We start from the raw sequence: 14,270 nt of genomic DNA on the forward strand, positions 1-14,270 counted from the left end.
TTCACCAGAATTGTATTGTAACAGGTACGTTATACTGCGTGTTAAAATGTGCTACTTTAATGATGCAAGAGAGAACACAAATTTAGAGGAAGAAAGCAAGGAGTTTAAAAAAATGTAAAAATACATTTTTAGTAACTGGTCTGTACAAAGGAAAAAAAGAAAACAAACCGGAGCGCGGGGATTAGAGCCCCCAAAGTCATTTAAAAATATATAAAAAGGCACTGTTATCTACCGTGTAATTAGGACCTTTGGGTTCTGTTTCCTTCATACTGATGACTGTGGGGGTGGAGGAAATACTGTTATTAAAATGATCAAACAACTCATACAAAAGTATTTACAGAGAAAGGCAGAAAAAATTCCCCTACTCCTGTTCCAAAAGAGAAACATTTGCCCGGTTGGAGAGCACAGCCTTCCTCCCTACCCTCTCGCCCAAACCGTGCCAAAGCAGTGACCTTGAACAGGGGAAAGCAAATAGCGACTTGGTGGGAGAAGCTGTCAGAGTCCTTCTAACAACGGGGAAGTGTCTCTCTCATTTCTGTTTTATTGCTTTAAACTCTCCTATAATCAGGGGAGCTGGAAAATAAAATAAAAACCCTAAAACCCACATGACAACCCCGAACCATCTGAGTCATCCTGGCTGCAAGAAGATGGGGCAGGTGGGCAGGCCAAAATGGGGAGGACCAAGAGGTAAGGCTGGCTGGAGCTTTCTTTCTAAAGAAGGGGGCAACAGATGGGGAGAATAACGCTTCAAACTACCAGACATTTGTGCTGCTTTTCTAAATCTTCCCCTGGGAGCCCGACAGCAGCGTGTGTCAGTAGAAGCAAACCCAGGGCACACAAACCCACCAGCCAAGGCATCCGACGGCAGCCATGGGACGTCCCCAGGACGCTTACACGTGAGCGCTCTTCGCGTGGGTAGGGGAGCTGGATCCCGAGGCGTAGTAGAAACGGTTTTCACCGAACGTCTGGGCATCTCCCGAGCAGCAGACGATGACGCAGCCGCCGAAGAGGCAGAGGGCAGAGCCGATCCAGCCCGTGTACAGGGAGTAGCCGAAGCTCATGATGGTGGTCTCGCGGTGGGCGCACACGGGAAACCAGATCGTCGCAACGACGCCGCACATGGCTGGGGAGGGGTGGAAAGGAAAGGTAACTGCAGCGAGTAACCCCACCACAAAGCGCACCAAAGGGGAGGGAAGGCTCGGCAGGACAGGGGACAGAGAGGGAGCTCATCCCTCCTCCCTTGCTGTCCCACGGTGGGGCCCAGGAGCATCAGCATCAGGGGCCGGTCCAAGAGATCTCCGAGCAGGAGGCAGCGTGGGAGCCTTATGGGGAGAGAGATCACGAGAGAACAGCCGTCTCTCTCAGGCACCAACAAACAAAAAGAAAAAGCAACTGCTGCTTGACACAACCTGATATATTTATTACAAGGGAAAGAGGTTTGTTCCCTAGAAATATCTTTAAGGAGGAAGAATGAAAGTCATCCCTGAAATTGATGCTCCGGAGAGCTGCAGAATTAGGAATAGATTAGATATGAAGCAAGACCACAAAAGCCGTATGCATTGGTGAGACAGTAAAATCAGTGGCCCGGAGTCAACTGGTTTAACTGACTATTTCTGCATGAACTCACGTGCTACGTCCTCAGCCCATGTCAATCAATCAGCATCACTGCAGTCGCTCTACTGAATGGCCACATAAACATTAACAAAATACCCCAGCACTTCGCAAGACAGAGCAGGGTTTATAAGATATAAGCAGAAAATGGGCAGGGACAAAATAAGCAGCAGTACAGCATCGCTGGGGCTTTTTATGGAGAAGGAAATGTCTCACAAGTCAGGAAAGCAGATTCCACTCCCCTATGGAAAATTTCTCTGTATCAAGTGATGGGGACAAACCCAGCGAGGCTCTCCAGAAACCTATTGAATTGAATAGAAATGGGACCTCATCTGAAGGGAAAACAGTGTTTTACCTAGAGTGTATGGTAGGTCAAAAAATGACTGAGGAGTTCAAATTTTTCTTGAAATTCCATAGTTTTTTTCCACGCAAAGCAGGAAGGCTGCCACGGCGGTGCTGCAAGGACTGCTAGGCAGGTGACTTGTTCAAGTAGATACCCTCGGGACAGTAAAGCGGATCCAAATTCAGCACTTTGCAGGCAGCCAGGCTGGAGATCCCAATGGTTTCGGTGTGCAGCACACACGCAGGGTTTGCTGCCAGCAGGGAGAAAACACGTGCCCTGCATTCTCCTTGTGCTACACAAGGTCACACTCGCTACCCTCACGAAGGGTCCTACCTCCGTCCTGCAAAGTCCCCACAAGCACCGAGGGCAACGGGAGTTGATGGTGTTAATCACCTCACAGGAGCAGGTCCTAAAACAATACTTCTTTATGGCCTGTACATCTGAGAAGAATTAATCTGTCAATATTTACTTGCCTCCGGGACAAGCTGTGCAGGACTCCATCCTTGTGGCTATCAGAGAATCAGAGCAAAACAATAACAGGACCGTGGCAGCGTTACAGATTTCCACCGACCGCGTTAAAAGGTATCTGGAGGCAGTGTCAAAAAGTTAAGGTTGCAAGAGGAAAAAGAAAGGGGGTGAGATTAAAAATAAAATTGTTTAGTTAAAATGGAGAACAAACCATAGCTCCTGGCCGGTACAGCAGAAAACCCATCCCCAATAGCTGCAGTTATTGTGAGAGAAAATATTTTCTTATGGAAAAGAGAAGAACATTTGAAGGATGCTAATAAAGCCAGTAATAATTTTGGGCCTCCTCAAAGCAAGGACCCTGCGGCTTTGGAAGGAATTTTTGGAGAAGGCAGGGAGGGGAGAACAGCATTTCTCCTGCGTGTGGATCAGTCCTGCAAAGAGCTCATGAGCCCCTAACGCTTTAAAACAAAAATGTATCAGTTGGGAATCCACAAAGCATTCTAATGGGCTCCGGAAGAAAAGCTGCTTTGTTGTCCGAAAAAACACAATCATCTTTTCTTTTTCTGTCAGCAGTAAATATATATATATATGTCCATAGACTATAAGAGCCTTATCTCTCCAGACCCTCCCCCACAACACCGGACCGAAGAAAACACTCGCACTGGGGTGAGGAGAGCTCTCAGGGACGCTGACACAATGGCATCTCTTGTGCATGTGGCTCAAGTACATGTAAAACCACCTTATTTTAATGCTGACAATACTAGAAAGCTGTGAAACACAAGCCAAGGACTTTGCATGGGTTAGTTTGACCTCTCTGTCTTCGGAGGCTACCAGCTGCCGTCAGTCACCAGCGACCCCGTTGCTCAGCAAGAGGAACGCCCTGAAACAGGACTGGATTTCATCGCTCTGCATAGATTAGATTGGGTTGTAAATCCTCCGAGAAGATGTGAAAAGGACGGTCTGCAAGTGCAATATTTCTTGGTGAACTCAAGTTTTGGACTAGCTGTATCACAGAGAAAGGCTGAAAAAAAAGTTGATTTGCCAAGGAACTCAAAGGGATTGGAAAAGGCATTTCAGGGCAAGTTTCAAGTACTAAAATAGCTGCCTACAAGGATGATATCTTTGAATAGAAATTATTAGCCCTTTTCTTTTGTGCTGATGCTGAGAGACCCTTTGCTTCTCCCTAAATATGATGTCTTCAGATAGTAGAGCTGCTGTAGTCAATGCAGTCTAGCAGAAAAGTAAAAGAAAATCTGCAAACAAACAGAAGGAATATTTTCTATTAGACCAACCATGTTAGCTGGAAAAACAGGCATGTTTTAGGGCACACGCATACTGGAAAGCTTGCCAGCTTTTTGCAGCTAGAGTAGGCAGCCCTGTAAAAGCCACTGCTTCTACCTGCACAAGTCATCTCAGTAACAGATGGTATGGTTGTCCTTGCTCCGTCAGATCACTGTGAATCCACAGGGATACGTTCCAGGCTTCCAGCATTTCTAAGTCCTTTTTGACGATGGACTCGCAGTGGCTCAATCCGTTGAGCTGAAACTCTTAATATTCTACATTACAGGCGTATTTTAATTAGATGGAAGAACACATAGACAAGAAGCACAGAAGGTGCTCGGGGAGGTGGGGGAGATAGAGCAGGGTTACTCTCACTCAAGGGACAGGGAGTCCCTGCCAAATTCCTTAACAGTAAGTTAAAGGCTTTCTGCAGAAGAAAGAATACTTCTTTTTCACAGCTAAATTTAATCATTCTCTGAGTTGCTGACTCAAAGTCACACAGATTTCTCTTTCAAAGCATTTGGTTGAAATAACAGATATCCATTATTACTTTTTTTCTGTGTTCAAGGCAATCTTTTTATCTTGATACCTATGGTTTTAGAAGTAAATCTCATGCAATGCCCAGAAGAACTTATTACTATCATTTATTTAGTATATAATAGCTAATCCGGTCATTTTGCAGTAGTACTTGACAATAACTAACGTATTTTTCCTCTGTGTTTTCCAGTGTCTCGAGTCCCTCACCTCCATTAGGAAAATGCCCGCTTGGTTGCCGGCACGGGGTCCCCCAAATTAGTATCAACAACACAGGATGGGCCAGGGTTTTTCCATCAACACTAGTGTATGAAGTGTTTTCATACTGGCTCAGAGCAAACCTCTGCTGATGGTTGTTTTCGGCAATAAATCAATTCTCTCGGACAGATAAGATCAAGCAAAGACATAAATACATCAGCAGGCAGGATAGGAGGGTGTGCACACAGGTTGCACTCTGCAGCCTGCTATTCTCAGCAGACAGAAAAATCAATGGAATATCTGAGCCCGTTGTTTTCCTGGCAAGTTTTCAACTTTTTTTTTGTTCATTTGTTGTTTTCCCCCCCCACACTGTTTCCACCCCTGTGTTCCTTTTTAATAAATTTCAGTGACAAACTGCCATCCCTTCCCCGAGCAAGAAGTGAAGTTTGCCATGGGGCCAGGTCCCCCGCTCACATCTCCGCTCTCTACTTCTGCTATGTTAGTGAGCGTTTTGGCGTTTGTTTTCTTTTAACCAGAGCTCTGGGAGTTGGTCTCCGCTTAGAGGAAAAGGCTGGAACCCATGCGGTTGGGGAAAACCACGAACGAGAGTTCAGTGGCCAGAGGGTAAATAAGAACAGTCCAGGGCATATTACTTCTAGAATATAATTAATTTTAAGCCAGTATTATGACTTTTGAGGCCTGATTCATGCTTATTAAATGCTCTGGAATGGTAACGCCTCATTTTGCAAATAACAGATCATTAATCAGCTTAAATAATGTCAAAGTCCCAAGCTCTGTGCATTATTCTTCTTCCAAAGGGACTGCCTTGCTGATCAGCCTGGAAAAATTTGGGGTTTGTAAAAATAAATGTGGGTTGGTTTGGGTTTTTTTAAGAAAAAAAACATAAGAGCAAAAGGAGCTTATTTATTCTTCATTTGTGATCTGACAAAAAGAGCATTATTGTAATTGTGACTAAAACATTGTGTCGGGGCTGCTGTTCCCAGCCCGGATCATTCAGGACATCAGTGACATGAGCAAACCACTTCACCTGCAGATGCTTCAAAACTCATGGGGTAAAAAAATCAGTAAGAAGTCCAAATGTGACCCAAAGAGCATTTGTCTGCCAGTGTCTGTGTAAATACACATTTCCTTTCCTCACAGGATCTCCTTAGTGGGAAAACCGTGTTCTGAGGCAGAGAGGAGCCTGGCTTACGGAGCACCGCAACCCCTCTCCTCCATCCTCTTACACCTATCCTCCTCCCTGGTGTTACACCAAAGCAAGACCGGGATAGGAGAGTCGCACACCAGACCCCAAACCCCTGGTGCAACACTGCAAGACACAGGATTTCACTTGTTCTAATGCAGCATTACCCAATATTGCCACTGCAATTTGTTTGCCATGTGTGCTGGTCCTGTAATTCTGTTGCCCTTCGGCAAAGCAGATTTAAGGGCACTACTCTTGCCTCCACGTCTGCAGCCGTGCAAACGGGGTTGATCTACAGCACTGTTCTCCTTGGCCGGAACAGAAAACTCGTGTTTGTTTGCCACAACGTGCAGCTCTGCCAGGCCTCCCCCATCCTGGGCAGGGGAAATCCGGCAGAGCAGACTCCTCCAGCACTAAAATTTCATTCACAGGTAGAAAAAAACACTTTTTCTTTCACTTTGCCAAGCCCAATTATGTGACTCAAGGTTTCAGGACGGAGATGAAGGCCACATTCCAACAGCTCTCTAACGCAGCTGTTCACAATCGGGGTGTCCTAAACAGGCCCTATAAAGCTGATTTTAGGACTTCCAGCTGTGGCAATGTGCCCTTAAGCCCCACAGAGATTGAAAGGGCCCCTTGGTCTCAGTCCCCTAGATTTCGGACGTACCGACTTGTACTATCTGCTTCTCACCAAGGCACTGGAGGAGAGACCGCTTGCAAGGAAGGAGCATCCAGAGGACAGCCCCTCCGAGCGTGCAGCTATATCCAGTGCCCACTTGAAAAAAAAAATAAGGAGGAGAAGAAGAAGAAAGAAGACGGGCATGATGTCAGCGCGGGCTGCCAGCGACCAGCAGAGCCAGACAAAGAGGCCACTTTCCCTCACCCCTCCTCCTCTGCCACACAGACGGGTAAAAACAAGGCACCGCGGCCTGTTGCTGGGATGACGAGGCTTCAAGAACATGCAGGTGTTGCGTTGGGGACAATGAGCTCCACAGTCTGCGCTGCTGAAAACAATCTCCTCCGCAGGCACGGAGGACGGGAAGAAATTCCCAGGGGAACTTGGAGCCAAGGGCAAGGCTGGCCGGAGGGGGTTGGGAGGCAGAGGGGACATACCAGCCCTCTTCCCAGGTCCATGCCACCCCCTGCTCCCTCCCCTGCTGTCACCGCAGGACCAGCACCCCCTCAGCCGTGGGCTTCCCTTCCCACACACCCCAGCTTATTTTGACCCGGCTGCATCTGCGATGCCGAGGGAAAATTCAGAGGCTATCCTTTCCCTGTAAGCAGCTTGGGAGTTTAGACCCTTTTCCAAACATAGCATCACTTCCACAGCAACCCAGCAAAACCAGTGCCTGCAGGCAGCTGCCTGTGTGCGATGGCTATCGCCCTGCTGCAGGCACAGGCGGTGGCCGTGCCCGAGGACTCCACAAGACAATGCACAGTAGGGTTTCACAGCCCTCCTCTCTTCTCTCTGCTTCTCTCCCTGCCTCCTGTCTTTGTCCTTCCACTCCTGTTCGTGCCTTTTGTTCTCCCCACAGACTACAGCGGTGCTGGGGAGCTTCAGGGTCAGCCCAGCCTAGATAACCATGCTTTCAGGTGAACATGCTCAACCAGCTTGCACCACGCCGTCCTGGAGCAGAAGACCTCCAGCTCCGCACACACGCGGGGCTGGCAGGCGCCTTACCCAGGAGGATGATGAGGATCCCTCCCAGCTGGGACCGCCGGTACTTGGCAGCTCCGGGCTCGTGGCCCATCCGGATGCAGGGCAAGACCGTTATCAGCAGGAAGATAGCGGGAAGACCCAGGACGGAGGCGGCGATCATCAGTGCTCGACATGCTTGGACGTACCCTGTTGGCAAGGCAAGGAAAGAGGATTTTGATTATTCGGCACAAGAAAAGGAGAGCTTTGGACAAAGGCCCCTGTTAGATTAGCTCCCAAGAGTTGCATGGAGTACAGGAGAGAGGTTCAATCCTTTGTGTAAGCAATTCAGTCTTCACCAGGCATAAGAGAGTGAGGCTGCAGTACAGTGGGCAGTGCATGAACACGGGATATGCAAGCTCAAAATTTTCCAATGAACAAATAGCACTGCCTGGAAAACACAAGCTCTCCCCAGCAAGACACTGGGAAATATGGGAAGGGAAAGTAAGAGAAACAGCTCGGAAAGAGTTTTCCTATATCTTCACAAAGACAGCCTTGGTTAAATAATAAGAATTAAAATCTTAAAGAACAGCTTGCTGTGAGCAGAGGAGGTCCATAGTCACCCAGAGGAGGGCTGAATAGTTGAAGACCCACTACTGAAACGTGCAGGTCCATGAGATACTAACACCAGCTGCCCTGAGGAGCTGAGCACTGATGACCTGGGAGGAGGAGGGATGCTCACCAGCCACAGCCAGGTCGCGATGCTGCACCTCAGGGGTCCAGCCTGCTAGCGGGGTTTCAGAGGAGACCCGTGGCTCCAGCTGACCGCTGGCACAGCTCTTCCTTACGGAGAAGAAATGACTGCACCTTGCAGAGTCGCTTGAGTTGCCATAACCAAGGGCCATGTTATTCCCCTGAGTCCCTACGGACATCACGGGATCCCCTGGCATTTCATCAGCTACCACCCCTCTCCTGCCTGCCCCTGTGCAGCAGCAGCCTAACACAAGGCAGCGAGGAACAACGGGGATGGGACTGTGCGTGTGCTGGGCAGGCACGTGCTATTTCTACCCATCTGTGAGGGACTTTGTATAATAATGTATCAATCTTTTTATATTTTTATCTATATTATGTATATATAGTTTATTTTACATATAATTTTTATATATAATTTACAGATAAAATATAAAAATTATATATAAGTAAATAAAACCAGGTCATTACTCGCATGTAAAAGAAGAAGAATCAGTATCAGATTTGCTCTGGTGCCTGGTGAGTCTCTGCCAGCTCCTGGGACAGTCCCAGCAGAGCAACTATGCTGGCTCTCTTTCCCCTCTTGCTAACAACACGAAGCTGCCACATGCAGACACGGAGTTTCATGATGCCTCATACAACATCAGCAAACGGGGGCCTCAAGCAAGTCCCTGACATACAGGTAGGACACCAGGAATGAGGATTTTACTGTTCCTGGAAATGCAGACTCTGTGTTTATTGAATATTTGCTTGATTTTTTCAAGAGGAAACTTAACAAAAAAAGCTACCTGAGGAGTTCAGGGCAAAAAATGAGACCCTAAACAAAGGAGCTGGCGGTGCCCGGTGTGGTGTCTGTGCAATCAATCCCAATTAAACAAGAATACAAACACATTCGTTTCAAAGACTTGACTCGGGCAATGAAAGACTCTGAATACATTTCAGCTGTCGGGCAGACCAGGATAAATTTCTCTCCCATGGAAAGCTGTGGGTATCAAATGGGTTACAAGCAGAAGCATCTTGTTTTGTGATTTGTTTCTGCTGGAGAGAAGCATTGCTTTCGGCTGCTGAAAGACCTATTTACCTATTCATTCAATAATGTTTCTTCAGGGCAAGCCTTGTCTCTGTCTTATGTGCCGGATCATATTGAACAATAGTAGCAATAAGGAAGGTAAACCTACTAAAATAAAAGCATACGTACACAGAGAAAGGGAAAATAGGAGCTAGTGTAAGAGATTCAATATTGCTACACACTGTGTGATGCAGACAAGGCTCTGTAACAGAGAGAAATTCGGGACTAATCCTTCTAACCTCTTGTGAAATTATTTTCACAACAACTTAAACAAATAAATAAGGAAACATGAAAGAAAACTACAAGGAATGGTTATTTCTACCCTGTCAGCTTTGAAAGGGGCATCTCTGAAATGCTAGAGGAGGTGCGATCTAAACCATAGCAGAATGAAGCAGCACCACAGAGTTAACAGTGAGTGAAACAGGTAAGGTCATTAACTAAACTTACAGGGACCGCACAGGACTTCGGCAGGTTTAGTTAACTCAAAAGATGTATTAATACTGATGAAACACCTTGCTTCATTTTTGCTTTGCACTAAACTAGATGAAAGTTACTATATAATTAGAAAATATCAAGGCAAGTTAAATGTAGTTATATCTGTTTGCCGTGTAAAAGTTCTGTCTTGCCTTAGAACGTGTGGGAAGCACAGGGCCACCAAGACTAATGACAATCTTCCAAAAGATTGAGAGCCATAGCAGCATTAATAATAGATGCTGAAAGATTCGTTATGCTCACAATCATTTTAAGGAATAGAACCTTAACATCTGTGATAGTTCATCATCGTCTCAAAGCAAAACTCAAGCTACTCTATCATATCTCAAAGCACTCTACTATCCCTCAATATACTATATATGTTTTGCGATGCAATCTAGACATGAGATGTGAAAGGAACAGCAAGTGTTTACTAAGAGCAATGATTAAACATCAACTGGACTTTAATAGCCACAGATGATACCTAGGTATGATTAAAACCAGGTATAATTTAATGAGAATCATGTTAAGAATGATCATACAGATTCTCTAGCGTATTTAATGGAGCATCTCCTGCGCTGATGAAGTTGAAGGAGCTTCGCCATCAATTCCTCCGGCAGCAGAACCTGCGCTGCTCAGAGCACGGCTTCGCTCCTCACCTCCGGGTGGGAAGGGGAGGACGGGGCACACGTACCTGGCAGTATGAGGATGTCCACGAGGGGCTTGCAGTGGTAGAGCCCTGTCGCCATGACACAGTCTGCCCACAGCCCCTTGGATCCCAGCTCATCCATTTTCCTGCAGGTGGTAATGGTGTAGCCGCAAGTCACCACCCAGTCGTTGGTGGCCGTTGCCACAACCACCCCGATCCACCCGATAAAACTGCAGACAAATCCGGCCAGGTGCAGGCAGGTGGCCACCATGTCGATCCCTTGGTGGGGCAAGCTGGACGGGAGAGCGTCCGCAGGGGTTCAGCCAAGCCGGCCGGCGAGCTCCCTGCTGCGGATCCCGGCTGCTGGGACCCACTGCGAGCTGCGAGCAGGAGGGACGGGGGTTTGGCAGGACGAGGTCCCTGCTCAGGCACTGCTGCAGGCGCTCGGCTGCCTCTGCCCAGCTCCCTCCCTGGGAGGGGTCAGAGCTGCCTCCAGCCCCACAGCGCATGGGAGGAGCGAGCGGGGAGCCCCAACTTCTGCCACTTCATCAAGGGAGTCGGAGGGGAAGGAGGGTGTGGAGAGGAGGAGATGCAGAATTACACCCACCCCTGCCTGAAAAGCAAACCAGGCTGCTGTATTCAAATGCAAACAGCCTGACCATTCAAAATTTAGCATCGAGGGAGAAAAATTAAGGCAGTGTTTTCGAGCTGAAGACAAATGATGACACTGGTACCTCTTCACGGAAAGACAGGGCAAGAAACATGGTGGACAGAGTTACTCAAGAGGTGGAATTGTTCATGTCATCAAAGCCATCAGCACGGCTGCAGAAGAAGGACAAAATCAGTCTTGGGTCTTTCCTGATGTTTTCAGTAACTGCAAAAACGTAAGAGCCCCATCGCTGCATTCTCTGCTTGTGCCTGGGTTTTCAGAAGTAGTAACTAACACTCACAAAGTCTTAAATAAGTGTTTAACGGCACCTTATTTCCACTTTTGAATGCTAAAATTAAAATGAGCAGCTTTTTACTCAGACTCATTACGGGCGTACATTTTAGTCTACGTGATAAAACAAGGAACAACCCACTTCAAAATGCCCAAAGAAGAAAAACTTCCCAGCCCGTTCTGCATCAGGAGAAATAGGCAGGCAGGCTCTTTTCCCAATTTCACTTTGTGTTTTCACACAGACACAGGTACGTTACCGGGTGCCAGCACAACCCTAGTGAAATGTCATCGTTGTGCGTCCTCCAGGGCTTTTAATTTTGCGAAAGGGAGGGTTTTTGGGTCCGGGCGGATCAGACGTGCCTGGAGGGACCACTAGCGGAGCGCTGCCCGCACTGCACGGGGGAAGGGGAACACCGGGCAAGGAGAAGGAGAGAACAACGAATTTCCTTCATTCCTAGGGCTGTTAGTGAAAAAGAAATCTTGGAAGCTACACCCCAAGATGAACGTGCCGGGAATGAAATATATCCTGCTCTTCATCTTTTTTCCCATTCTTTAGCAAATGAGGTGAAAAACATGAACAAGACCATCCCAAGCTTCCTTTGTCCCATGTTCCTGAGATTCAAAATTCAAGGAACCCGAGGCCACAGTTTTGTTTTGCCGAAGCTTCAGCTGAACATTAGAGTTACTACAGAAATAATTGAAAATTACCTTTGAAGAGGAGCTTTTATAATAAATAGAAATCTAATAGTTGTGTTCACATTTGGTTTATATTGTTGGTTACTCCTTGCTTTGTTGCTTTTGCAAAGCAGTGCTGCCAGCTGGCCTTCCATCGGCTTTCCTGATGCGATTCCACCTTTCTACGGAGTTTATTCTTCTGCTGCACCCGCTTCAGCTGGAACCAGCTGTTACTTACATCCAACCGCCATTTTCACGTTGTCCAGGTTTCAGTTCTGGATGGATTTAATCCTTCTCCAAACAATATCCCTGCTTATTTATTATTCAGGAGATAAACTTGTCATCTCTCGAGCGAAACGGGTGTTGTTCCGCTTCTCGGACCACGCAGTTGCGTCGGCCAGATCACGCGTCACCTCCTGCGTTGGGAAGGAGACGAGCTGACAAAGGAACGCGTTCCTGCCTCTCCCCTTCACTGACTCACTTTGCGTTTTTTCAGTCTGGCATTTCCTCAATCGAACTTTATAGCTTTCCGTAAATTAAGTATCCGATCTGTTCGTATCAAGTATAAATGCACGTAGCTTAATAACTGCTTTCTGATTAATACCAGGCATAAGGATACTTAACCACTTTGGGATGACTGATCCCAGCCTCTATCATCTAACGACAGTGTCACCACACAGTCCTTTGGAGGGTAAAAACCATGGTTTTTAGCTAAACCATGCTAATACTTAGATTTCTAATACACTTCAAAGTATTTCATTTTTCTTCAACACACCAGAAAAGTTTGCACCATCTTATATCCCATTCCATCCCAAGGCTGAGATGAGAAGCATTTTACCCGGTGATAGCGCAGGCACATCCTAATGTACAAAACCCGGCTTTTTTAAAGGCTGCAGGATAGGAATTGGAAGGCTGCGGACACATCCCACTGTAATTCAGTCTCCTACAGTTATGGGACTGACTCCTTAACCACCAAAGCTTCTTACGCTGCCATGTCTTCCTTCACAAATGCTTCAAAGAGCGTGCAGCAGCTCAACTGACAAGAAGTAAATTTTACACGTCGGTAACTAGTACTATTCACCGGTACTCAACCTGGTGCCCGTAGGGCAGAGGGGAATTGTTTCATTAAAGTCAACAGGGACAGGAAACATTTACTGTTTTGTCGCTGTTATAAATAACACTACCAATATTTAAGTGAATATGTTAGCATGCTACAAGCGAGCAATGATTCACTAGATCAATAAAATAAGAAACAAAGAATGACTTCCCAGCGATATGCTAAATAAACTGATGCATAGGGCAATATTCTTAAAATTTTCCATTTTTAAAGCAAGTGCTACACATGCATTTATTTCAGCAACAACACCTTAAAAATCAATCTTTTTACCCTGCCACTCAAGCAGTTTTTCCTTGATCAGCATTGTTGCCTCTGACAAATGACCCGCGTTGCAATTAGTCATACTTGCAGAAGCTATCAACACCCTATGACTTTTTCTCATGCAAATGACTCACCTTGAACTTTTTCTTTGCAGGTTTTCAGCCCGATAGCTTCTCCCTCGCTTGGAAATACAGCGGTATAAAAATATAATATGGGATGCAGAAATAAACAGGGTTAACTCTTTAAGTGGTACAGGTAGTTGTTAATTTTCTTCCATACTAACAGCGGAGCTCATCAAAATATTACAGATTTCATCTTCCTCCTGGTTAACACCGCTCATTTCTCTCTTTGGTTGTAAAATACAGGCAAGTACGTGGTAGCATTAAGGGTTTAAGAGTCTGAAACAATCGGGATTTCCTATATGTCAGACCAGTACCTTAAAACAAGGACAAAACATTTTCGCTTCGATTTGAGGGGAAGGAAAAACATCTAAGTGTGTGCATGGGACCGCGCTTGCTTATCCGTCAAAAAACCCCACTTAGTAGGAATAAAATCACCTGGAAAATCTCCAAAATATTATTTGTAGTACAAGTTATATTTATTTACTACAACCTACATTTTTTTTAAGTGACCAACAGAGCATAGCCTATTGCTGTAAGTGAGGGAAGCTCAACCTGAAGAGAAGACCCATTCATACATAGCTTACAGGAACAGCTCCCTCTTTTCTTCTTGCCTCCTTCTTCTCTCTTCTATTCTGAATTTTCTGCTATTTCAGCTCCCTGATGGTAGACAAAAATGTTAAGCAATGTAATCACGTGATTTACAGAAACGAAGAACTCCTGAGAGTCACCGTAGGGCATATTTTCCATCAGCAAATGAAATATAATTCTCATTTCTGATTTTAACTTTTTATAAACGTCAGCATTTTATATGGTGATGTGTAATTTTTATCTTGTTCCTTACCAAGCTATTAAGGAGAGGTGTGAACAACTCAAACACTGCTCGAGTAGTCAACTAGGAACAAACGCTGCGCACCCACCAGAGAACGTGCCAAACACACAAG

At 46.2% G+C, this 14,270-nt stretch overlaps 1 protein-coding gene across 1 annotated transcript; it reads right to left on the reverse strand.

Annotated features, from left to right (window-relative positions):
- Positions 1–890: 890 nt before the first annotated feature.
- Positions 891–10,485, reverse strand: CLDN11 (claudin 11; the record flags this gene model as incomplete). Its single annotated transcript, XM_082319194.1, has 3 exons — positions 891–1,123; positions 7,321–7,485; positions 10,260–10,485. The coding sequence occupies 3 exons, from the start codon at positions 10,483–10,485 to the stop codon at positions 891–893; spliced, it is 624 nt and encodes a 207-aa protein (XP_082175320.1).
- Between the last annotated feature and the right edge of the window lie 3,785 nt (positions 10,486–14,270).

This window comes from Platalea leucorodia, assembly GCF_965183815.1.
Source record: "Platalea leucorodia genome assembly, chromosome: 8".
NCBI classification, from domain to species: domain Eukaryota; kingdom Metazoa; phylum Chordata; class Aves; order Pelecaniformes; family Threskiornithidae; genus Platalea; species Platalea leucorodia.